The sequence below is a fragment of the Zonotrichia albicollis genome, chromosome 19 (genome assembly GCF_047830755.1).
Source record: "Zonotrichia albicollis isolate bZonAlb1 chromosome 19, bZonAlb1.hap1, whole genome shotgun sequence".
Taxonomy (NCBI): domain Eukaryota; kingdom Metazoa; phylum Chordata; class Aves; order Passeriformes; family Passerellidae; genus Zonotrichia; species Zonotrichia albicollis.
Window position 1 is genome coordinate 12,735,390 of NC_133837.1, and position 25,493 is coordinate 12,760,882.

Consider the following 25,493-nt stretch of genomic DNA (forward strand, 5'->3'; position numbering starts at 1 on the left):
CGAGTTCCTCAACCCCGAGTTGCTGAAACTCTGCATTTACACCTGTAAATTTCTGCATTGTTTTAATTTATGTCAGATAATTTTTTTCTTTAGTTTTTCTTTTTTTTTTTTTTTTTTTTTTTGTACGTTGCCTTAATGTTCTCACGTGACGGTAGGAAAAACAAACAACAGAACCAAAATTTGTTTAAAAATCATCTGAAAAGTTGAGAAATTGTAACGCCCAACAACACTTCATTGTGTAAGGAAAATAAAATGGTAAAAAGCTGCAGTAACTCCCTCTGGGTTTGTGTGGTGAGGGATTGGGTGGGAGCTTCCCCAGGAAGCTGGGGTGGGGTTTTGGGGATAAAAACGGCGATTTTGGGGCAGAGCCATTCATGGGCTGGGTGTTGTCTTGGGGGGCTGCAGCTCCTCTGTCCCCACCCTTTCTCCATTGTTTGGGTGCCCAAATGTCCCTGGGGGTGGGGATGGGTGGGGTTCCCCTTAGGGACACCCCAAACCCTTCTGGGGGTGTCCCCAGGCTGGTGGGTGACAGGTGACCATGGGCAGGGTGGCTGGGAGGGCTGAGGGGGACACGGCAACCCAGGGGTCCCTTGGTGGCATTGTGGTGGCACTGTGCCCTCTGTGGCAGGGATGGGCTGGGGGCCAGGCCTGCTGTGGGTGGGGGTCTCTGGTTGCGCTGTCCCCTCTGTGCCAGGGGCACCCCGGGGTGCAGAGGGTCCCCCTGGGCAGCGACAAGGGCCAGGCCCAGGGTGGGTGGGGGTCCTTGGGCCCCCCAGCCTGTGCCACCCACACTCGGCTGCAGCTGTCCCTCTGTCCCACTCTGCACCTGTCTGTGCAGCCATCCCGCTGTCCTCCTGTCTGTCCGTCCGGCCTCCTCACATCCATCTGTCCATCCAGCTGTCCATTCCTCCCTGCGCCCGTCTGTCCATCTGTCTGTCCGCCCAGCCTGCACTTGCCTGGCTCATCATCCATCAGTCTGTCCGTCCAGCTGTCCATCCCTCCCTCATCCATCTGTCCATCGCTCCCTGTGCCCATCTGCCTGTCCGTCTGTCCCTTTCCGTGTCCATCCATCTGTCCAGCCACCCTTCTGTCCCTTTGCCAACCTGTCCGGCCTCCCTCCAGCCATGTCCTTGTCCATCTGTCTGTCCATCCCAGCAGGCAGCTCTCTGTCCTCCATTTGCCCATCTGTCCTTCCGTTCTGCTGAGCTTGTGTCTGTCTGTCCATCCCCTTTCCTGTCCCCCAAATACTCTGCCCGTGTCCCTCAGTCCCTGCGATGTCCCTCTGTCCCCCGGTGTCCCTCTGTCTCCCCTGCTGTGTCTCGGCGCGGCCGCCAGAGGGCAGCACTGCCCCGCGGGGGCCCGGCCCCGCCCACAGCGCCCCCTGGCGGCCGCGGGTGGGGCTGCACGGCGCGCGTCGGAGCCGAGAACAAAAGCGCGCCCCGACAGCCAATGGGAGCCCGGCTGCCGGCTCGGCCCCCGCTGATTGGCGGAGGCTCCACCAATGGCGAGGGAGCGCTGCCCGTCCGTCTGAGCACACGTGGGGACGGGAGAACAGGCCCGGAGTGATCAATCACTGATCGATCCCAAATCCATCCCTGTATCCCTGATTGATCCCTGATCCATCCCCATCCATCAGCGATCCATCCCTGATCAATCACTGATCCATCCCCATCCATCAGCGATCCATCCCTGACCCATCCCTGCATCCCCAATCCATTCCCAATTCATTGCTGTATCCCTGATCCATCCCTGACCCATCCCTCTATCCCCGATCAATCCCTGATCAATCATTGATCCATCCCTATTCCATCCTTGTATCCCTGATCCATCCCTGACTCATCCCTCTATCCCTGATGAATTACTGATCGATGGACCCCCAATCCATCCCTGTATCCATCCCTGTATCCCCACTCCATCCGTGATCCATCCGTGATCCATCCCTGATCCCTCCCCGCTCCACCCCGATCCCTGACTGGGGTTTCCAGGGCTGGTGGCAGCACGAGGGAACGGAGGCAGAGCCGAGAGCGGAGCCGGCACCAGCAACGGTTCATATATTTATTCATAAGCCAAGTTATCCATAAAAAAGTTCCATAGTAAAAGGCCTTTACAGGAATGGCGGCTCATAAAACCTTTGTTTAACCCTTTGCTCCTTTTTTTTTTTATTTTTTTTTTGTCCTTTTGGGTTATTATTATTTTTTTTTTTAATCCTGTTTTGTGGGATTTTTTTGTGTGTGTTTTAGTGTTTACACTGGAAAAGCCCCTGTACATATTTTCCAGGCAGCGGCGGCGGGACGGGCCAGCGTCCGCCGGCCCCGCGGGGTCCCCATGGTCCCCCCGGGGTGTCCCCCCCGCGGTCACCCCACTATTGCACTGGGGACGGCGGCGCTGGGCCCCCCGCCCGGGGCCGAGCCCCCCGCCCTGGCCCCCTCTGTACAGCGCTCCCCGCTGTCCCCGTCCCCCCAGGCTGGGGGACACAGTGCACTGAAACGACCCCCCCCCACCCCCTTCCCCGAGGATTATTATTATTTTTTTGTGATTTTTTTTTCATCATTTTTTGTCTTTTTTTTTTTTTTTTTGCTGTTGTCAGATTTGTTTTTGTGTTTTTTTTTTTTTTTTTTTCCTTTCTCGCTTTTCCATAAAACTTCCCGGAAGAAATACAATATTTACAGGGCAAAATAAATAGAACAACACACCTGATTTCTGCTTCACCTGCTGGCAAACAGTCAGAGGTACTAGGGAAAGTTATGGCTTGTAGGGGAGCCGCCCCCCCACACGTCCCCCTGATGTGCCCCCAATGTCCCCACATTGTGCGGGTGTCACCCTTTGCATCAGAGCTGGGTGGGGTCAGCACAGGATGGGCACCCCAGGGTGGGCAGCCCAGGGTCAGCACAGGGTGGCACCCCGGGGTCAGCACAGGATGGGCACCCCGTCGGCGGTCACCAGGCGCCCCGTGGTGGGGTCGTAGGTGCCCGCCAGGTAATAGAGGTCCTGGCGGTCCTGGCAGCGGCGGCCGCGCGTCAGCTGCTCGTAGTGCTCCCGCCCCACCACCTGGCACTTGTGCGAGATGGTCTGCACGTCGTTCTCGTCCTCGTGGCACGACTGGTACAGCGCGTTCTGCGGGGACAAGGCGCTGTCACTGCCGCTGCCTGGGCGTGTGGCTACCTGCTGTGGGACATGGCTACCTGCTGTGGGATATGGCAACCTAGCTGGTGACATGGTTGCTTGGTGTGGGATATGGCTACCTGGTGCGAGACAGGGCCACCTGGCCAGTGACAGGGCAACCTGCTCTGGGACACGGCCACCTGGCATGGTGCATGGCAACCTGATGTAGCTATGTGGCGACCTGACACCCGGCATGGCTACCTGATGTGGTGCCTGGCATGGTGTGTGCCCACCTGACACCATACACGTGCACCAGACACGGTACACGGCTACTTGCCCTGATATGTGGCTACCTCATGTGGTCCATGGCTCCCTGTCACATGTCTTGACATGATGCGTGGCCACTTGACATGTTATGTGGCTATCTAACACGATGTGTGACCACATGACATGGCACACAGCTACCTGACTTGGCACATGGCTACCTGACACGATGTGTGACCACATGACATGGCACACGGCTACCCGACTTGGCACATGCCCACCTGAGCTGGCACGCAGCTCCCTGCCCCAAAACCAGCCCTGCCCTCACCTTGCCGTCGCTCTGGCGCTTGCCCAGCTTGGTCTCCTCGGGGTGGTAGAACCACTTGACCTTGACCACCATGTTGCTGGCCCAGGACTCCCACATGCTCTCGATGCGGCCGATGTAGGGCAGGTTGGGCCGCCCGGCCGACAGGAACACGGCGCAGTCGCCCACGCGCAGCGTCTCCTTGCCCCGCACGATGGCCTTGTAGAAGAGCTTCCGCGCCTTGCCCTTCATGCCGCGCCGCTGGGGAGGGGACACGGGCTCAGAGCTGGCACGGGGACCCCCAGACCCGCCCTGATGCGTGGGGACACCGTGGGGGATGTGCAGAGCAGAGCCAGGGCGGGTGGCTCACAGAACGAGGGACACACTGGTGTCACCAGCACTGCCAGGCCAAGGGACATGGCTGGTGTCACCACCTCCCTGCACTGGACACCCACATGTCACACATGTCACATGTCACACATGTCACAGCCGGTGTCCCCAGCACCCTGAGCAGCCAGGGCTCGGCCTGCAGCATGTGGCACCTGTCCCCAATGTGCGCCTTGTCCCTTGCACACTGACATCCACGTGTGCCCCCTGCCCCGGGCTGTGCCTGCTCCCTCACTCCCAAACCGTGCCCAGGTGGGTGCCCATGGCAGGCACCGGCAGTGCCAGGGCAGTGCCCGTGGGGCTCCTCACCTGCGTGGGGTTCCCCGACCACCTCCAGAGCTGGCGGGCGGGCAGGAAGGTGGAGATCTTTGGCCGGTTTTCCACCGAGGGCAGGCGCTGCCGCCGGGAGAACTCTTTGGCTTTGGCGAAGCTGAGGGGATCCTTGCGCTTGAGCTTGGCCTTGGGGCCGGCGGCGGCCGCCTTGGACAGGAAGCAGCGCTGGGGCGCGGCGCCCTTGGGCCGCAGCGCGTCCGGCTGCGCCAGCAGCGCCGGCACCGGGTGCGACAGGCAGGTCTGCAGCAGCAGCGCCGAGTCCTCGTCCTCCGAGCTGTAGGAGGAGTCCTCGTTGTCCGAGGAGCACAGGCTGGACGTGGAGATGGAGCCGGAGCTGGACGAGGTGGAGGAGCCCGAGGAAGAGGAGGACACGGAAAGGCGCGTCATGAAGCGCGAGGGGACGTCGGCGCCGAGCCCGGCCGCGTCCTCGTCCTCGTCCATGTCCGAGTAGGAGCTGTGGCAGTCGCTGTCGCAGTTCAGGGCGAAGTCCCCGTGCCCCGAGTACTTGCGCAGCGCCAGCCCCACGGGCAGCGGGTGTGCGGCCGCGCGGCCCCGGCGCTCCCGCCCGCCCAGCCCGGCGTGCCCATAGCCGTGGCTGCCCAGCGGCCGCTCCAGCCTGGCCCCGAAGTCCTTCTCGGCCAACAGCAGCGCCTTGCACGTCTTGTTCTTGGGGGACGTCACCCCTTCGTGGTCCAGCTTGACCAGGAACTCGCCGCCTGCCGCCTTCCTGCGCCCGCTCCTGCCCACCTCGGCCTCCAGCCGCTCGGCTTTCTTGGAGCGCAGCAGCTTCTGGGCCGCGGGCAGCACCAGCCCGGCGCCGGCGCCGAAGGAGCCGTAGGAGCTGGCGATGCGGCCGAAGGAGTCGGCGCCGAAGGCGTTGCCGAAGACGGGGGCGGCGAGGTGGTGGTGGTGGTGGTGCAGAGGGAACAGCGTCTCCTTGGCCCGCAGCTTCTTGGCGCTGCCGTTGACCTGGAAGAGGTTCTGGAGCACGGCCGAGCCCTTGTTCGCTGCCTTCCGCTTGCTCTGTGCCACGGCGGCCCAGCTGAGCAGGGACCCTCCGCGCCGCCCGGCCGAGTCCCCCAGCGCCGGCCCCCGGCCCGACAGCCCCTCCAGGGCTTTGCCTGTGGAACACAGGGGTCAGGAGGGCAAAGGAGCAGGGAGGGATGGATGCTCTGGGGCTGATCTCCACCCTCGTTGTGCCACCCCTTCCTCCAACCACAGCTCCTCACCTTTCTCTGCACCCCAATACTCCCAGTGCCCTTAACCCCATCTTTGCATCCCAGCACCGTTCCATACACCCTTGCATCCTCCCCTGAATCTGTTCCCCTGCCTCCAGCCCAGCACCTTCCCCTGCATCCCAACAGCCTTCCCCAGACCCCAACACACTTCCCTGCATCCCAGCATCCTTCTCCCATCCCACAAACTCTTTCTGCCATCCCAGTGCCTTTCCCCCATGCCAACACCATTCCCCTCACCCCAGCCCAGCAGGGGATCCTGCTCCTTCCCCTCCATACCACTTTTCTCCTTGCTGGCTGCCTTCCTGCCGGAATTCCGGGGGGGCTGGGGGCCGTGGTCGGGGCAGAGCGTGGGGGGCAGCGCCCCAGGGGTGCCCACGTCGCCACACGCCCGCTTGGCCCTCCGGCAGGAGCTGGACACCAGCAGGGCCGGGGAGGGCTCGGTGCCTGCGGGGAGCGGGGAGTCAGGGTGGTCCCGTGTCCCCCCAGAGCCCCCCACATCCCCTGATCCCACCCGGCCCTCACATTGGATCTTGAAGTCGGGGGGCAGCAGGCGGATGTTGGACACGGCGATGTGTCCCGTGTCCCCGTCATCGAACTCCACCAGCACGGCCTCGGCGTCCTCCTCCTCCTCGTCACTGGAGGAGCCTGTGGCACACGGGGGCTGTTGGGGTGGGCAGGGGATCCCCGGCAGTGCCCGCCCCACTGCTGCCCCCAGGGGATGGGCAGGGGACCCCTGGCAGTGCCCACCCCGCCTCACCTCGCACCACGTTGCCGGGATAGAGGCACCGGGATTTCTGGCTCCAGTAGGCGCAGACGCGGGTGCCGGGTGGGAGGCTCCGCCGTGACTGCGGCCGAATGTCAAGGACCTGAGGGAGGCAGCGTGTGAGGGTTTGTGGGGTCCGGGACCCCTCACCCTGACCCCCGCCCCAGCCGCCCCCCACTCACCGCCTCCTGCAGCAGCTGCTCCTGCGAGTAGATGTGCTGCCGGTTCCCCCGCTCACCCTCGATGATGATGCTGTAGCTGGGGAGGGGGCACAGAAGGGGTTCAGCACCCACCTTGGTGCACCCCTCAAACGGCTGGGACCCCCAGATAAATGTCCGGGACTCCCCCAGGTGTCTGGGAGCCCCGGGAGGCTGCACTCACATGTCGGGGGGCTGGATGGTGCGCACGCTGCCGGCGTAGAGCAGGCTGTCCTCCTTGGGGATCAGGATGTGCAGCCCATCCCGCAGATCCTCCTTCTGGATGGCGCAGGCGTGGGGCACCCCCCCGCGGGCCCCCCCTGCCAGGCAGCCCCCCAGCTCCTCCTCCTCCTCCGAGAAGCTGCTGTTGTCGTCGAAGTCGAAGTCGTCCTCCACGGTGAAGCTCTCCAGGAGTTTGCTGACGGCCCGGCCCTTGCACTGCAGGAGGAGGCTTGGGGTGGGTGGGGGGCAAAGGGGGCCGTGCCAGGGTGGGGGGCACCCCCACGGGTCTCACCTGTTTGGTGGCCACTTTGCTCTTGACCTTGGCCAGTTTCTTGCCCTTGCTCAGGATGGTCTTGGCGCTCCGGGGGGAGAGGGCCAGTGAGAGTGCCCCGTTCTTGCGCTGCACGGGAAGGTCAGGGCACACCAGTAACCCCTCTGTGTGACCAGGGCTCACCAGGGCCTCCCACCACCCTGAGGGGTGCCCCCCTCAGCTCCACCAGCACTCCCAACCTGTGCAAAACCTGCCCCCATCCCTCTGCATCCTGTGGTTCCATCAGCGCCCCACAACCACTCCCAAAACCCTGCACCCACATCTCACTGGCACAACCCAACAACCCCAGCCCTGCATGCCCTGCTCCCATTGGCATCCCCAGCCCACGCAGACACCACATGTGCCTGTCCCCGAGCCCAAGGATGCCCCGGGCCAGCCCCACTCACCCTGAGGGCTGCCTGCAGCCCTTTGCTCTTGCGGGTGCCCTTCTTGCTCCTATCTCCCAGCCGAGCCCCCTCGTCCCTCGGCCCCAGCAGCCGGGGGTCGCTGCCCCCAAAGAGGCTGCTGGGGGGTCCCGGGGGGCTGGGGCCGCCGGGGGCTGGGGGCCTCAGGCTCTCCTTGGCCTTGGCTTTCAGCTTCTTCTTGCTGCCCTCGGGGCAGCCCCCCGCCTTCCGCCGGCCCGGCAGCTTCTCCAGCTTCCCGGCTGCCCCTGGCTTCACCGGCCGCTGCTTGATCTTCACCTCGCCCTCGGGGCTGCCCAGCCGGCAGGGACCTGCGGGGACAGGGGTCAGGGCTGCCCACGGGTGACAGGGCTTGGGGAGCCCGTGGAGGTCCAGGCTTGCAGCACCTCACAGTTGCCCACCCAGTCCCAGCAGGTGCCCCCCGGGTCCTTGCCAGCATTCCCAGGGTGGATCCCATTACCTAGCAGCCCCTGCCTTTCCTTCTTCTTCTTGGCCTTCTCGTTGGCCTCCATCTTCACCACGGAGGACGGGGAGGGGCCCAGCACAGCCACCGGCCCTGAGGGCAGTGACAGCCCCGGCTCCTCGTCCCCGTCCTCGCTGTCCGTGTCACCCTCAGGCTCATCTGCGAGGGGAGGGACAGGGTGAGGCACTCCTGCACACAGGGGTGGCCCCTGCACCCCCAGCGAACAATGGGGTGAGTTGAGGCCATGTGTGATGCCCTGGCATGAGCCATGCCCCCAGACTCATGGCTGGACCCTGCATCCCCATCTTTGACCCTGAACCCCAGTCCTGTGCCAGACCCCAGAACCACAATCCCAACCTCACATCCCCGTCCCCATGCCAGATCCCCCATCCCACACCACCTCACACGTAGATCCCCATCCCACCCCTGTACCCCATTCTGGACCTCACCCCAGCACCCCCTCCCCAATCCCACACCCCATCCCTGTGCCCTCCTTGCCTCTGAAGTGGGGGGGCTGCCGGGGACCGGGGTCCTGCCCCTGGTACTTGGAGCCCTTGGAGCTCTTGGGCCGGTTCAGCTTCTTCTGGATGCGGGCACTGGGGTTGGGGTCCCTCCGGCGGAAGGGGCTGAGCCCGGGGGGCAGCCCCTTGCCCTTCACCTTCTGCTTCAGCTGTGACAGCCCACGAGTCACCACACAGGGCAGAGGAGCCCACACTGGGGGGACTCAGGGGGGGTTGGGGGTAGAACACAGCCCCCAGACCCCGTGGGACTCACCGGGGAGCCCTGGAGGCTGCTGAAGGTCCCCCCGGCCAGTTTGCTCCTCTTCTTCTGGGGTTCGGGGTCCCCCCTCAGCTCGGCACACAGCAGGGACAGGCTGGTCTTCACTGCCCTGGAGGGGGGCATGGTATGGGCACGGTGCCCGCAGGACACGCAGGGCACCCTGCACCCCTTGGGGGATCCCGCACCCCTGGATGGAATCTGCACCCCCCCAGCTTCACCCTGCATCCCCCAGAAGCACCCAGACCCAACCCTGGCCGGCTCCTGCTCGCCCCAGCTGCCATCTCCCTCCTCCCCTTCCCTCCAACATAAACCCTGCCATTAATTCTGTCCCCTGGGCCGAGGGGGACATGTGGCACCAGTCACTCACTTGACCTTGCGGCTCTCGGCCCTGCCCAGGGCACTGGAGTGTTTCCTCTTCCTCGGCCGCCCCGGCCCACGCCGTGCGGGGCTGCGGGAGCTCTCGTCACGCCTGGACACCGGGGACACAACGGGGACACAACGGGGACACCGTCAGCAGAGCCCCCACTGCCACCGGGGCAAGGACTGCACGGATCCGTGCTGCCCCCAGGCTCAGGGTGGGGACAGGGATGGAGACAGGGACGGGGACAGGACGTACTCGTGGTCGTGGCGCCGCTGCAGCCTCACCAGCTCCCGCTGCTTCTCCTTGTAGCGGCGCTGGAGCTCGGCCAGGCGCATCCGCACCTCCACCTCCTGCGTGTTCAGCTGCTCCATGGCCGCCTTCAGCGGGCACACCTGGGGGGCCAGGGGGGGTTTGGGCACGGCTGGCACTGCCAGCGGCCTCAGAGCCAGGGCTGAGGCTGGGCACGGCTCGCCCCCCCTGCCACCCCCTCCGGGGACACTCACGGCCTTGGTTTTGGGGGTCCAGGTGTACTTGCGGCGGGGGACGCGGGCGCGGGGCGGGGGGGACACGGGCAGGGGGCTGAGGGCGGGGGGGCTGCCCTCCCGTCCTGCCGCCTCCACCAGCGACCAGGCGGCCGCCACCGTGGCCAGGTTCTGCAGGTTGAAGGCCAGCAGCTCCTCATCCTCACCTGTGGGATGGCTGGGGGTCAGCAAGGACTGACACACCAGAGCCCTGCACTGGCTCCTGGGGGGCACAGGAGCAGCCCCCCGGCTGGGAGGGTGATTTGCCCCATCTGGCCCTGTGCCCACCCCCCCATCCCATCCATGGGGAGTGGGACCCCACAGCCACCCCCTCACCCCACGCTGTCCCCACCTGAACCCAGCACTGGGTCCTTCCCCTCCCTCCCTCCCTCCCGCAGGGCTGGGGATGTGCCAGGCTGTGCGGCCATTCCCGCTGGGGCCTCTGGGATTCCCTGGGGAAGCCGAGCTGGGAGGGAATCCCAAATCTCGCCTGCCTGGAGCCAGCGCTGGAGCCGAGCCCTGGCTGCGAGTGGGGCATGGCATGGCACGGCATGGCACGGCATGGCACAGCATGGCACGGCATGGCACAGCATGCTGTCCCACAGGACAAAGGGCACAGGAGGGTACTGGAGTTACCAGGGCACGCTGGGGACACTTGGGGGCACCGGGTGTCACCCACCTTCCCTGGCCAGGTCGCAGCGGCGCCGGCGCAGCTCCAGGTCGGCGAGTTCGCTGAGCAGGGCGATGCCCGGGATCCCTGAGGGGTGGGGGGCAGGCGAGGGGGGCGCCGGGGGGGGCTCCTCGGGTTCCTCCAGCGCCGGCAGCTCCCCCAGGTCGATGCCAGCGGCGATCAGCGCCTCCAGCCCACCCGTGCAGCCCTGGTGCCCACTGGGGACGTCACCACCCTCCTCCTCTTCCTCTTCCTCCTCCTCATCGCAGCTGCCCTCTGGCTCCGAGCCATCGCTGTCGCCTTCCTCCTCCTCCTCTTCTTCCTCCTCCTCCTCCTCCTCCTCCGCAGTGGGGGGCAGCGGGGAGCCCCCCTCCTGGGGCACGGGGTGCTGCTGCTCCGGCTGCTCCGGTGCTCCCTGAGCCACCTCGCGGTGCCCCCCGAAGGGTTCCTCGGTGCCGCCGGCGGCCGGCGCCGCGCCCCGCTCCCCGCAGAGCGCCCCCGGTGCCGGCGGCAGCAGCAGGTGGTGCCGGTGCAGCAGCGCCCCGGGAGCTTCGGCCGGGGGGTCCCGCGGGGGGTCCCGCAGCGCCTCGGCCGCGGGGCTGAAGGTCCGGGACTGCTCGGGCTCGGCGGGCGGGGAGCCGGCGTGCACGGGGTCGGGGTCCGCCGGCTCGGCCGAGTGCGCTGCGGGGTAGCCCATGGCCGTGGCGGGGTAGCCGTACCCGGGGGGCAGGTCTGGGGGAGCGGGTCACGATCAGCGGGGATGCTCCGGTTGATCTCAGCCGCCCTCCTCCCGCTCCTCGTGCCCGGTCCTACCTGGCTCCAGCGGTTTGGGGTAGCGGTGCGGGGGCTGCCCCTCGCCCCGCGCGTCCTCGCCCTCACCGCCCTTGCTGGGGGCGGGCAGGGGGCTGGCGGCCGGCGAGCGCGGGGCCACGGCGGGGCTGGCGGCGGGGCAGGCGGGTAAAGTGCAGGGGGCCGTGGGCAGCGTCACCGGGCATTTGGCCGGGTGCCGCAGGGCCGGCGAGTGGCAGCACGGGGACAGCTTGGGGGGCGCGGGGGCCGCCGAGGTCAGGCCCTTGGCCGGGGGGTTTAAGGCAACTGCTTTGTGGGAGGGTTTGAGGGGCTTCTCGGGAGCCCTCTCCTCCAGCTCCAGGGGCTGCTCCTCCGGCTTCCGCTGCGGGGTACAACGAGGTGACACGTGTGACATCCTGCCCCACACCTCAGCCCTGCATCCACATCCCCATCCAGCCCAACGGGCCAGTCCCTGCCCCACTGCCTGTCCCTCAGTCCTTCCCCACATCTGCCATCCCAGTCCCACAACCCACCCTCCACCCTGCATCATCCAGCCAGCCTCACATCCCATCCCATCCCATGCCATCCCATGCCATCCCATGCCATCCCATGCCATTCCATGCCATCCCATCCCATCCCATCCCATCCCATCCCATCCCATCCCATCCCATCCCATCCCATCCCCCTGGCACCTGGCCGTGCACCTGGCGCTGGATCTCGAGGGCCTGGGCCGCCCGTTGCTGTTGCTGTTGCTGCTGCTGCTGCTGCAGGGCATAGAGCTCCTGCTGCCGCAGGAACTGCGACCGTGGGTACACGGGGAGCTGCCCCGTGTGCTGCAGGTGGGCACCGGGACCCCGGCCCGGGTACATGGGGGGCCACAGCGATGCCTGGTCCATCACGTCAGCTGCCAGCAGAGGGGGGCAATGGGATACCCTCTTCAGGGTCACCCCACAAACCCCAGCAGTGTCCAAACCCCCTGTGACCCTGACAGCAACCCCAGAGACCTCCACTTCCCACCCCTGAACCCCAAAAACATCTGCAAGGACCCCATACCCCTCCCCTGCACCTCCAAAAGTAACCCCAGGGACCCCATCAGCCGTAAACCCCCAAAAGTACTCCCTGTGACCCCTCCATCTCCCACCCTGCATCTCCAAGGACCCCCTCTCCTCTCGCTCGATTCCCCCCAGCCTCCAGGACCCCCCTCCCCAGCACAAGGTGGGGGTCTCAGGCTCACCCAGCGTGTGGGGGGTGCCGTGGGTGGGAGGCTCCGTGGGGAGGATGACGAGCTGGGCAGGGGGGTCCTGGGCGAGGGGGAACACAGGCTGCATGGTGCTGGGCATGGAGGCAGGGAAGGCAGGGGGCAGGTTCTGGTGCAGGGCAGGGTGCCCGATGCCTGTGGGGATGGGGCGGGGTCTGTCAGCACCCCACTGCTGGGGTCAGCACCCCCCCAATTCCCCCAAACCCAGCACCAACCGTAGGAGTGTCCCCCCATCCAGATGGAGGGGCTGCGGGTGCGGGGCAGCCAGTGCGTGTGGGCAGGGTGGGCGTGGGCAGCGGGGTCCCCCCCGAGCTGCCCCGCCGGCAGCGACGAGCCCCCCGTCATCATCAGGTGTGGGGTCAGCTCCCCGGGACACCCCCCCGATGGGTGCATCCGGGCAAACTCCACCAGGTCCTTGTTGTCCCTGTGGGAAAAGGTGACACAGAGTGTGGGGGCAGCACTGGCATCATCCACCCCTGCACCCAAAAAGCGCACAGAGCCCATTTTCCAGCCCTCACACCCCTGTCCCCCCAGCACTCACTGGAGCAGGATGTCCCTCCCGGGCAGCCCCAGGCGCTCCTCGCACAGCCGGCCCCGCTCCTCCTCCGCCTCCAGCTCCATCAGGTGCACGGGCCGCGCAGTGCCTGCTGCCACGGGGACACCATGGTGGCATCAGCGTGGCACCGCCAGCCCCCTCTGCCCCCGTCCCCGTTCCCCAGCCCTCACCTTTGACTCCAGGTGCTGCCCGCTGCCGCCCGGTGCCCGCGGCGCCGTAGGGCTCGTGGCGGCCCAGCGTGTCCTTCTGCCGCGCCACGGCCACCGCGATGCCCACGGGCGGCTGCCGCACCTCGCCCTCGGTGCCGCCAGGGCCCAGCGCCTCGTGCTCCCGGCCGCGGGCGCAGTCCGGCCGCTCCAGCTCCGGCTGAGCCTTTCCCGACGGGAATTTGGCGTCCTGGTGGGCGCAGCTGCCCTTGGCGCTGGCCAGCCCCACGAAGGGGGGGCCCTTCTGCCCCCCCAGCAGCGCCCCGTTGCTGTACTTGAGCAGGTTCTTCATGGCCGACACCTCGTCGGGGGCGTTGGGCACCTCCTGCGCCCGCACCAGCCCCGCGCCAAAGGGGTCCAGGTAGGGCCCCCCCTTCCGCTCCTCGGCCACGGGCAGGGGGGGGCCCTGGCCCTGCACCCCCCAGGGGGGCAGGGGGTGCCCGCCGTAGCCCAGGCCCCCCAGCTCCAGGGGCTTGCGCTTGCCCTCGGCCGCCTCCGCCTCGGGGTGCTGCTGGTGCCGGATCCGAGCCACCTTCTGGGCCGGGGGCTCCTTGGGGGGGCCCTTCTCTAAAGTGCAGCAGGAGGGGCCCACGCGGACGCCCAGAGGGTCGGGCCGGGGGGCGCGGGAGCAGTCGGGGGCGGGCGGCACCTCGAAGTAGCCCTTCTCCATACCCGCCTTGGGCGCGGGGCACCGGCCGGAGAACGGGGGTCCTTCAGCCGCGCTCCCCCCCAGGTACTCCAGCCCCTTGAGCCGCGTGCCCGGAGCCCCCCACTCCAGCCGCCGCTCCGCCGGCCCCTCAGCCTTCAGCGGGTGGTGGAAGGGGGCACCGTAGGGCTCGGTGCCCGCCTCGGCGTGCCGCTCCTTGCCGTCCCCGCGCTCCATCCCGCCGGACTCCGCCTGGAAGGAGCGGCTCTTGTCCGTCGGGGGCCCCACCGAGGGCACCAAGGTAGCGCCGCTGAGCTTCAGCTCGCGGGCGGGGGGCTCGGGCAGCGGGCACAGCACCTCGGGGCCGGCGTGCAGCGGGAGGCAGGGGAAGGAGCCGGCGGCGGGCACGGCGTAGGACACGGCGTGGTGCAGCATCTGCCGCCGCTCCACCGCCTCGCCGTAGGGCTGGGGCGCCTCGGGGACCCCCGGCTCCCGCTCCTTGGGGGCGCAGCGGGCGGCGCGGGGCAGGGCGCTCCCGGCACAGCTGGGCAGCGCGGCTCGGGCGCCATCCCCGTCCAGCCCCTTGGCCCCCAGCAGGCACGAGGCCAGGGGTTTGGGGCGCCCGTCGCCGGCCCCCCGCGGCGGCACCCCCTCCTTGCAGTGCCCCTCGGGCGGCACCGGCAGCACCGCCTTGTGCCGCTCCTTGGGGTCCTCCTCGGGCAGCCGCTCCTTGGGGTCGCCCTTGCCCCCCTTGTCCTTGGCCGCCAGGAAGCGCTCGTAGTCCTTGGGGGTCTTGGGGAGGGGGCCGGCGTCCCGCTCCCGGCTGCAGGAGCCGGCGGGGGGCCCGGGGGCGGCGCGGGCGATGCCGGGGAAGCCGTGGCTGGCGGGGAGCAGGGGGGGCTGTGCCGGAAGGTTCCGCAGGTAGAAGTTATCTGGAGGGGAGGGCGATGGGTGAGACCGCCACGCTCCTCCCACCCAAACTGCGGCCGGATGGGGATGAAGGGTCGGGCTCATTAGGTCTGTGTCCCACCCAAACAACGGCCACATCAGTGCCCACCACAACCCCGTGAAAAGCAGGAGCAGAGCTGGGACTGGCACCCACCACCCCACCCGCTGCCCCAGTACCACCTGCTCAGGCACTGAGCCCCCACCCCTACCCGGCTGGGGGACACACACCCCCACGGGGGTCCCGGTGGCCCCGGTACCTGCCTTTCTGGCTCTCGTAGAAACGGTGCTGGCCATAGAGCACGTTGCCATTGCCGTGGTGGTCCAGGTGGCCCATGGGCAGGAAGGTGGAGGCCAAGCTCCCGGAGAAGCGGGGGTACCCCGGGGCTGGGGACATCGAGTCAGCGGGGCTGGGGTGGCACCTGCCCCCACATCCCAACCTGCACGGCTCCAGCTGGGAACTCTGCAGAGCCCGTGATCCCCTCCACGCTGGGACCCCTCCCACCCTCTGGGAACCGGGGGGTGGGGTTGAGACCCCCCCCCAGCCCCGCGTCAGCAGCGGCCGTGCTTGGCTCGGCTCGGCACGGCTCGGGCGGGCTGTCCGTCAGCCGCGTGCGCTGCCCGTCCCCGTCCCCCCGTGCCCCCCCGGAACGCCGGGAGCCAGCTGGCAGCCGGTCAAACTACCAGCCGGGCAGGCTGCCAGGGCCCCGCGCCAGCTCCGCCGCCCCGCTCCCGCTCCTCCGGCGGGACGGACACGCCACAGCGTGGGGGGGCACGGGGACTCGCTTTAACCGCGGCTGCCCACGGGGTCCCCACACTGTCACCTGCCCCAACAGGGGTGTCCCTGTCCGGGTTTGTCATCACCAGTGACTCGAGGTGGCCCAGCCTCAGCCGGAGCTCTGCAGCTCAGCACGAGCCTCTCCAGCCACCCCAAACCCCAACTGTGGGGTCTGAGCCCACTCCCTGTGGGTGCCCAGGGTGTTCTGGGGCACAGCGGTGGCCAAACCCACCCTCACCACCCAGAAGCCGCTGACCCTGCATCCCATACACGTGGGCATTGATACGATGTGACCACTGGCACTGGGCAGAGCCACCCCCGACCCACAGCCCGTCCCCACGGCAGTGCCCACTCACCTTCGTGCGAGTGGGAGAACCAGATCTGGGAGGTGCCGGAGTGGGGCCCGCAGAAGGCCGGCTCTGGGGGGGAGGCGGCGGGGCCGGCGGGGTGGCTGGGCCCCCCCGAGCCCAGGCTGCCACTCAGGAAGCCCCCCATGAAGGACGAGGGGGGGGCACTCCCCATCAGGCTGCTGCCGGCTGCGGGGAGAGGGCACAGTCAGGGGGGCTGAGAACAGTCAGGGGGGGCTGTGCAGGACCTGCACGCATGACCAAGCACACCACACTCCCTTGTGCACACGCGTGTGTGCACGGCTGCCACAGGGCTGCGCAGCCTACTCTACACCGGTGCATCCCCTGTGCACACACGTGTCCCTCGTGGGACTGTGTCCCTTGTGCACACCCGGCCCCCGTGCACACACGTGTCCCTCGTGGGACTGTGTCCCTTGTGCACACCTAGCCCCTGTGCACACACGTCCCTCATGCTCACGGCCCTCGCGTTACCATGTCCCTCGTGTCACCCTGTCCCTCATGCACACGCTGCCTGCACACATCCCCTGTGAGCCCCCACGTCCCCTGTGCACCCATGTCCCTGACACCCCCAGCCCCATGGGGCTCAGATGAGCCCCAGGGTGTGCCAGGCACAGCAGAGCCGTGCAAGGGGCACCAGAGCCCTGCCCTGTGTGTGCCCCAAGCACTCACAGCACGTGGGAGGCTCTGCACACGTGTGTGGCTCCCCACACTGCTGCTCCCCCCCAGGGGACACCGGCTGCTGCCAGTGCTGGGACAATCCCAGCTCCAGGGACACGGGCTGCGCCGGGCCATGTGGGCGCACATGTGTGCTCTGTGTGTGTGCGCACATGTGTGTGAGTGCAAGGAGAGGGGACAGCCCTGGCCCTGACCCTGCTGCCTCCCCCGCAGCTGGGGGGGCCCCCAGCACCCTTGGGGAGGCCCGTGGCCGGCGCTCCCCATCCCGCCCCCCATCCCGCTCCCATCCCGGCCAAGCCGTGAGATCATGGTGGAAACTTCGGAGCTGGTGGCCAGCGGCCGGGCGGGGGGAGCAGGAATGGGGGGAGCGGGGATGGGGGAGCCAGGATGGGGGAGCAGCTGCCCCTCGCTGTGTGTGCCCGCTCCCCATGTCCGTGTGTGCCAGAGCAGCCGTGGCACGGCTCGGCACGGCTCGGCACGCGTGGCGTGGCGCGGAGCGCGGGCTGGCTGCCCGCCCGGCCGGGGCAGGAAGCGATGCTTTGCTCTCTAAGCCGGCCCACGCTCCCCGGCTAATCCCACCGGGATGCCTCTGGGATGAGTGTCGGGATGTGGTTTCAGGCAGCTTCGCTCCTTCCTCCGTGGCGAGGCCGAGCAGGGCAGGGCGGCGTGGGCCGGGGGCACGGCCGCATCCCACCCACAGCCCTGGGAACCGGACACACACACCGGGACCAGGACGGGCAGGCACGCCCCGCGGTGCCAACGCATCTCCGGGGACACAAACCCGCCCTGTGTGCCACGGACCCCGTGCGGGTGTGGAGCCGGCAGCGTGCCGGGCTGTGCCGGGCGGGAAGCCGAGGTTTCCAGAATGAGACTTTTCTGGAAGCTGTGAAACGGGCTGGAAAAAAATAACCCCTCACCCCACCCCGATGGCGGCGGGGCCGGGGTGTCCCGGGGGGGCTGCGGGGCCGCCGCTCCCCACCACCCACCCGCTGACTCACGGGTCCCCCGGCGCGGGCTGACCACGGGGCCAGCACTGCAATCCCACATTCCCACTGGCCACGGGGCCAGCACTGCAATCCCACATTAACACTGGCCACGGGGCCAGCACTGCAATCCCACATTAACACTGGCCAGCACTGCTGATCCCACATTCCCACTGTCCGTCCCACATTCCCACTGGCCCCAATGGCCAGTACTGTCCATCCCACATTCCCGCTCACCACGATCCCCTGCACACTCATGCACTGAGCAGAGGCAGGGAGCAGCCCCCTGGTTCTGCCCCTCCAGCCACAGTGATGGTGGGCACAGGACAGGGACAAGCACAGGACAGGGACCGGTCACTGAGGACGCACACAACTCGTGTCACTGATAAGCCACCGGTGCTGGAGCAGCCCATGCTGCCAGTCCCCGAGACCGGGCACAACTCGTGTCACCAGTGAAGTGGCAGTGCCAGGATGGGCACAGCCCCGTGGGGCAGGGTGCCAGCACAGGACAGATGGCTGCGGGGTCCCAGCCCGGCCCCCCCGGCAGCGTCACCCTGGGAACTCCCTGGCCGGGCTCCCCGAGGCCGGTGCTGTGACTCAGCCCCGCCGGCATCGCTCCCGGCTCCGGCACGAAATTTCCCTTGGCCCTGAATCGCAGAGGGTCACACGTGTGACGAGTGTGCCAGGTCTCAGCACGGCCACACCGACAGCGCTGAGAGGGGCGGGGGGCACTGGGGAGACTCAGGAGGGGACAACGAGAGGTGCTCCCTTCCCTCCAGCTGCTGCTCGCCCCCGCTCCAAGTGCAGCACAGATGGGAATGTGTTGGGAGGCAGAAAGTTTCAGGGCCAGCGTGTGCAGGGGGGGCCCGGTCCTGGGGGGCTTCAGCCCACGGCTGCTCTGGGATCCCCAAGGCGGTGACAGACCCAGGATGGCGGCGGTGGCGGGGGGGACGTGCGCAGGGTTGGGTTTCTCCCTCGGCTATTTTGGGGCTGGAACATTCCTAATGGAGCTGGGGCTGCGGGCGGAGGGCCGGGAGCTGGCAGGGGCAACCCGGGCCCCCCCAAACCAGGCAGAGGGTGGTGGGCAGCCCCCCACGTGCTTCACAACCCACACGGCCCCTTTAAAAATTTGGCAAACAGGGAATAAACGGGCTCTGGCTCCCTCAGTGCTGTAATTCCAACTGAATCCATATTGTTACGGCACTCAATGATCGCTGCAATGGTGAAACGCTGCCGGAACGTGCCCGAGGGGCCAGCAGGGTGATCCCAGTGCTGTTCGAGGGGTTATCCCCTCTGGAATGCCACTGGCAGCTGTGCTGGCCACAGCCACTGCACACTCAGCGCTTGCACATTCACTGGGGCCACGTGTGCAAAGGGCTCACGAGGTGGGGGACACTCTTGGCACAGCTGGGAAACGCTGCTGGCACGGCTGGCACGCACCACTGGCACAGCTGGCACACACCACTGGCACAGCTGGCACACGCGTGTGCTCAGTGCACGCTCCCTGCACGCATGACTTTCCCAGAGGACGATTTGCACACTCAGAGCACAACCTGACACACACGTGCCTTGGAAGACCATTGCTGGAGCACATGGAAGCCAGGGAGTGTCCAGTCCTGGGGGTCCTGATGTCCCACCCTACCAATGATGTCACATGGATGGCACACACATGGAACCTTGCCAGGAACCCTCCAAAATGTGGCTCCATGGGCACCCTGGGCAGTTCCTGTGAATGTCACACATGTGGGTCCTGGCAGGGGGAGGACTCGTCTTCCCTCAGGGCTGGGGGACCCTGGCACGAGGCACGGTCAGAGCCTGCCCTGGGCTGATGCTGTGGGGCAATCAGGGCACAGGCAGGGCTGGGGGTCCCGAGGAGCCAGGGGCACCCAGAGTGGCCCCAAAATTCCCCATGGAGCCCATCCATCCCCCATTGTTCCCTGGGCCATGCCAGGAGCAGCTGCCTGTCCCCCAGAGCCTGGCACGTGGCAACATCTGTGCCTGGATCCAGCTCATGACTAAGGAACAGCGGAGCACTCAGGATGACTCTGCGAGAGTCGGGGTAATTCTGTGGGATCCAGGGTTCTGCACATCCCACCGGCCACGCTCGGCCCCCGGCGCCTCGTGGCTACCAAGGAGCAGCTCAGTTAATCTCCAGATCTGGTTAAACTTTTACCCTTACTTTGGGGGCTGGGTTAGCAGGGAGCCCCTGCACTGGAGCTGCACCAGAGCTGCGCCGTGGCCTCCAGCCCCTCGCAGATCCCATCTCCAGGGAAGCAGCGATGCAGAGCGGCTGCAGCGCTGGCACCCGGCCCCGTGTCACCACCCAGCCAGGGCCACCGGCCCCACCTGCCTCCCACCATCAGCACCCAAATCCCCCCTCAGAGCCGTGCCAGAACCGCACAGAACCAGCCTGGGGCGCGATCCAGGGAGGGGACAGGTGTGGGAGCAAATCCAGCACCCCGGGATGGGATGCACTGGGACCTGCACTGTCATGGCCAGGCTGTGTGCCAGCGCCAGGACAAACACCAACAGTGCCTCTGCCAGGCTGCGGGGCAGCACTGGGACGCACACCAGGATGCACATTGGGATTCACACCAGGATTCACACCAGGGTACACACCGGGATATACACGGGGACACACACTGGGATTCACACCGTGACATATACCAGGACGGACACCAGGATGCACATTGGGATTCACACCGGGATACACATCAGGACACATACTGGGATTCACACCGGGATGCACACTGGGATGCACAAGGGATTCACACCGGGATGAACACTGGGATGCACACACACCCTCACAGGGTCAAGCCACACACCACCACGGCCACACTGCTCCTGGCCGAGGGCTCGGCCACGGTGACACAGTCCAGCACAGTCACAACTCTCCACTAGTGCACAAAAACATCCGAAAAGCAAAAATTGCAGCCAGGCCCCAGCGTGGCTCGGACAGGCCTCTGCCAGAGTTTCCCACCCTCGGTTTGCGGCGGAGGCACTGGGACCCCGGCCCTGCTCAGCACGGGCTGTGCCGTGCCAGTGGGACCCCTACAATTGGGGCGCAGGGGCTGCACCCCGCCCGGGCGGGCTCCGGGGGTCTCCATCCCCCCATCCCCGGGCGGTGCCGGTGCCAATCCCGACGCCAGCCGGAGCGCTCGGCTGCACGAACGCGCGGCCCTGAGTTACGGCTTTAATAAAAGCAAGGAAAACAGTTTTATCTCCGTTCCCAGGGCGGCCGCCGGGCCCGGCAAAGGCTCCTGGGAGGTGTAGTCCGGCCCCACGACGGGAGCCATTTGGGGGAGCGCGGCCGGAGCCCCCCCCCGGCCCCGCCGTGCCCCCCGGGCGCCGCGTGCCGCACCGGCATCGCCCCGCCACGGCCAACCGCGGGCTGGCTCCGTGCGCTGGGTGGAGTAATTATCAATCATCGGCCTTAATTACCGCGCCATGCTAGCGCGGCTGGCGGCACCGCGGCCGGGCCGCGCCGGGAGGGCACGGGTCGCAGGGGATGGGGACCCCCCTGCCGCCGGCACCGTGCCGGCCGCTCAGCGATCCGGTTTATCCGCCCCGGCAGCGTTCCGGCCGCGCGGAGCCTCCGAGCGCAGCTCGCTGGGAAGCGCTCCGGCTGCGCCGGCCCTGCCAAAGCTGGAATATTTTTAGCTCGTTCTGTTGTTGGGTTTGGCTTCTCTCTTTTTTTCTTTTTTTTTTTTTTTTTTTCTCTGGGTTTTTTTTTAATGTTTTTTTTCGGCGCGTTTCTGCCGGGGTATTTTTAGCCGGATCCATGTTATTTTAACAACCTCCGGTGCATTCGGGCTCCCATGTGTCGCCCAGGCCCCGGCGGGTGTGAGGGTCCTGCACGGGGACGCGGCCGCGGCGGGAAGCCGGAGGGAAGCCGGCAGCACCCCGGCGCTGGCGGCCCTCCGGGATCCCCCCACGGTCACCGCGAGCCGGAGAGCAGCCGAACCGCCACCGCTATCCCCCATCCCGGGGCCGGGCTCCAAGCCCCCTTCCGCACTCCTCGCCCAACAAAGCTGGGGGAAGCCGGGGTGGCCCCCCGAGCCCGGCGGCGGTCCCGGCAGCGGGGCCGCCGGCACAAAGCGAAACCGCCCCGGCCGCGGGCCCGATCGGGCGCCGCCTCCCCGGCACCCCCCGGTGCCCCCCGCTTTCCACCTCCTTCCAAGAACCCCCACGGCTGCCACCCCCCCGCGCCGGCCCGGCCGTGCCCCCCGCCCTAATCCACGCACTAATTGTAATCCCATTAAAGCAGATATAATTTTATTAGTATTCACAGCTCATCAAGGCGGCGACAATAACCGGCGCTGCCGCCGTGCCGCGGCCAGACAACCGCCTGCGCCGGCGGGAAGCGGGGGGCCCGGCGCTGCGCCGCGCCGAGCCGGCACACGGCTCCCGCCCCGGCCCCGCTCCCGCCCCGGCTCCATCCCGGAGCTCGGCAGCGCAGGGGGCTCCCCGCCGGCTGCGCCCTCAGAGCCCCCCGCGCAGCGAACCCCGGTAGCGGCGCCGCGCAGCCCGGCTGAGCCGTGCCCGGCCGCAGGCGAGCACATGCCGCAGACAAAGCCGTGCGGGCAGCTCGCCGCGGATGCCGGATCCGGTGACCCCGCGCCGGGGCTGCTTGGCCGTGCCGAGCTCGGCCGTGTGCCGCGCTTTGTCCAGCTCCGGCAGCTGCCGCGGCGAACACGCGCCGCGAACCCCTTCGCACCCTGACACTTCGGCGCCGAATATCGAGCCCGGGCTCGGTGACCTTCCACCGCCGCCCCACGGCCCCGCGCATAACGGCCTCCTTGTTCAGCCCGAACGCGCCTCCCGGTCCCGGCACCGGGATCTCGCCGGGGTCACGCTCCTCCCGCGCCGGCGGAGCGGCCGGGTGCGGGGATGTCCCCCGTGTGCGTGAGCCAAAACCCCAAAAGCCCCGGGCGCGGTGACAGCGAGGTCGGCACAAAGGGAGGCCGAGCTCCCGGGGCCGTGCCGAACCTCCCGGCCCTTCCCGGCCCCCCGCACCGCGGGCGCCCCGACCCCTCTGACCTGTGTGCGTGGCCATGGAGATGGGCGCCGGGAAGTACTTGGTGGGCTGGAAGTGTCCGGGGGGCTGCACGGCCCCGTGCGCCGACCCCGCCACGCGCCCCGTGCCGTGCCGGTGGCCGAGGCTGCCCCGCTCCGACAGCAGCCGCGGCGGGGGCGCGAAGTCACGGCCGTCCATGCCGGGGGCACCCACCCGCGGGGGGCTCGGCGGGACCCCGACACGGCTCGTGGGCGATGCTCAGCGCCGCGCCGGGCCGGCTCGGCGGCCGTCGTGCCGCGCTCCGCGCCGGGGCTGTCGGCTCATCCTCCGCTCCTGGCACGGGGAGAGAAAGGAGAGAGTGAGAGCACGGCCGGGGTGGGGGTACGGCCATCGCTGCACCCCAGAGCCCCCGCGCCCCAGCAGCGCTCCGCTCCCCGTTTCCCCGGTGCGCTGCCCGCTTTCTCCGCCGTTCGCAGGGCCCCGCGGTCCCCGGTACCTCCGGCGCACGGTCCCCGCTCTCCGCCGTCCCCGGAGCACGGCCCCCCCTTTATCTAGTGCTCCCGGTTCATGATCCCCAGTTTCCTCAGCGCACAGCTCCCCCCCTCCGCGTTCCCGGTGCTCCCGGAGCGCAGCTCCCCCTCTATCCGGTGCTCCCGGTTCCCAACCCCGGCTGCCCGGAGCGCGGGCCCGGTTCCCGCTGCTCCGACCCTTTCTGGCCGCTGCTCGGGTTCCGGTTTCTCGGCGCTCGGTTCTTTTATCTCTCCCGGTTCACCGACCGTATCTCCCTGGGGCTCGGCCCCGCTCGCCCCCGGCTTCCCCGCTTCCCGTTGTCTCCCCGGTGCTCGGCGCCTCCCTCGTCGCGGTTCCCCGGTTTCCTTCCTTCCCCAGTCCCGGTTCCTCGGTGTTTCCCCGTCTTCCCTCCAGCGCGGTTCTCCCGGGCCCGCTTCCCCGGTATCACCCGCTGTCCCGACCCTCCTCTCCCCGGTTCCCCGGTCCGTCCCCAGCGCCCTGCCCCGGTTTCTCGGTATTTCCCCGGTCTCCGGGCCGCGGTTCCCGGTCCCTGCGGGTGCCCGGCCGCGGCTCCCGCCCGCCGGGTCATTGTTCTGGCAGCGCCGGGGCCGGGGGGCCCGATCCGGCGGGGGGAGCCGGGCACGGGCCGGGCGGCGGCGAACAAAGGGGCGCGGGGCGGCGAGCGCGGCCGGGGGGCGCGGGGGGCCCGGCCGGGACCGCGGGGACCGGGGGGGGAGCGCCGGGGCGAGCCCCGGGGGAAGAAACCCGGGCCGGGAACAAAACATGTGCATTTCCTTAAATCAAGCTGAGGGAAATATGTGTAAAAAGGATGTTTTGCATTCTCTTTTTCTTTTTAAAATATAAATATAAATAAAAAATACAAAGCGAAAAAAATTAATGGGAAATAATGGAAAGGGAAAAATATTTAAAGCAAAAAATTGAAGGCAGAAAGGGCTCGATGCGAAAATGTTTGAAGGCGCAAACGGTTTAGTGAAGCAGCGTTTGATGAGCAAATGATTTAATGAACAAATGTTTTCACGCACAAAATTTTAATGAACAAAATTTTAAGGCGAAGCGTTTCGAAGAGACGGGTTTTAATGGGAAAATGTTTTAATATAAAGAGATAAAAGGGAAAATATGTTTTAATGGGAAAAGATGAAGGGGAAAATATTTTGGTAGAAAGAGATACAGGGAAAAATATTTTGGGGGAAAAAAGATGAAGAGAAAAAATTTTTTTGCAGGAAAAAGACGAACGTAGAAAATATTTTGATGCCGGAAAGATGCAAATAAATATTTGGGTGCAAACAAATAAAGCGAAAAAATAAATAATAAGGTAAAAACGCAAAAAAAGGAGAGGAAATTTGCAAAAAATAAATTCAAAAAAAAGCAAAATAATTAGCGCCCCAAAAATTTAAAACGTAATAAATCCAAGTAGGCAAAGAAAAGAAAAAACATAATGCCCAAAACACAAATAAAAATAATGCCTAAATCGCAATTAAAAAAAAATTAACGCCCAAAAAAACCAAAATAAATAACGCCAAAAAAAATTGTTAAGGCGTAAAAAAAAAAAAAAAACCACCAAAAAACAAAAACAACAAAAACAATAACCCCGGAGCGCCCGAAATTAAAATAACCCCCAAACAACAACAACAACAACAACAAAAAAAACCCACCCGCGGATCGCAGTTACTTACCGGAGGGGCGTTCCGCGCGCGGGGCGAGTGCGGTCCCGTGGCGGGGGTGCGCAGCGTGCTCCTGCCGATGCCCGTGCACTGCCCATGCACCGGCTGCTCCTGCAGCAAAGGGAACCGGGGGTGTGTGGTTGGGGGGGGTGGGGGGGGGGAGGGAAGGGGGGGTGGGAAAAGGCGGGGGGGGGGGGTGGGGGGACCCCGCCGCGCCTCCCGCTCACGCCGCGCGTTCTCCGCCGGGGCGGGCGCGCCCCGCATGCTAATGAGCGCGTGCCCCGCGCGCGCGCCCCCTCGCTGATTGGCCGCCGCGCGGCGCTCGCGCCCCGCCGGCCATTGATCCCCCCCAGCCCCCCCCCGGCTCCATTCTTCCTCCGGCGCGCGCGCCGCGCGTCAAGACAGCGCCGCTCCCGATTGGCTGGCGGACCGCCAGCGCTCCCGCCAATCGGCGCGCGGCGAGCGGCGCGGAACGGCGGCGCCTAATTCAAGCCCGGCGGATGAATGGGGAGGAGGGAGCGGCGCGCAGGCGCGGTGCGCGCTCGGGGCGGAGGGCCGGGGGGGAGTCGCATTGCCGCGCGCCCCCCGCCGCAACGCGCGGGCCCCCCCCGCGCCGCGATTGGCTGGCGGCGCGCCAGCGCGCTGTCAATCACGCAGTGTAAACAAGGCTCCGATTGGCCGGTGCCGCGGGCGGTTTCAAGGCGCCCCCCGGGGGGGGGACACGCGCGGCGGGGGCGGTTTCC

At 66.8% G+C, this 25,493-nt stretch overlaps 1 protein-coding gene across 3 annotated transcripts; it reads right to left on the reverse strand.

Moving 5' to 3' along the window:
- Window positions 1-2,041: 2,041 nt before the first annotated feature.
- On the reverse strand, window positions 2,042-25,000 carry BAHCC1 (BAH domain and coiled-coil containing 1). Of its 3 annotated transcripts, none has more exons than XM_074554820.1 (27): window positions 24,763-25,000; window positions 22,582-22,891; window positions 15,872-16,051; window positions 15,002-15,124; window positions 13,111-14,724; window positions 12,926-13,031; window positions 12,600-12,808; window positions 12,361-12,519; window positions 11,831-12,030; window positions 11,151-11,508; window positions 10,347-11,069; window positions 9,650-9,834; window positions 9,402-9,538; window positions 9,153-9,254; window positions 8,780-8,894; window positions 8,504-8,675; window positions 8,003-8,164; window positions 7,528-7,853; window positions 7,103-7,210; window positions 6,773-7,026; window positions 6,574-6,649; window positions 6,386-6,494; window positions 6,151-6,273; window positions 5,905-6,072; window positions 4,367-5,511; window positions 3,695-3,931; window positions 2,042-3,114 (listed from the first exon to the last, which is right to left on the reverse strand). In XM_074554820.1, the coding sequence occupies exons 2-27, from the start codon at window positions 22,754-22,756 to the stop codon at window positions 2,908-2,910; spliced, it is 7,473 nt and encodes a 2,490-aa protein (XP_074410921.1). In that variant the 5' UTR covers window positions 22,757-22,891; window positions 24,763-25,000; the 3' UTR covers window positions 2,042-2,907. The 3 variants fall into 3 exon arrangements, with proteins under 3 accessions (XP_074410921.1, XP_074410920.1, XP_074410919.1); XM_074554819.1 differs by having other exon boundaries at window positions 11,819-12,030; window positions 12,926-13,028; window positions 24,763-24,998; XM_074554818.1 differs by having other exon boundaries at window positions 11,819-12,030; window positions 24,763-24,998.
- Window positions 25,001-25,493: the final 493 nt, after the last annotated feature.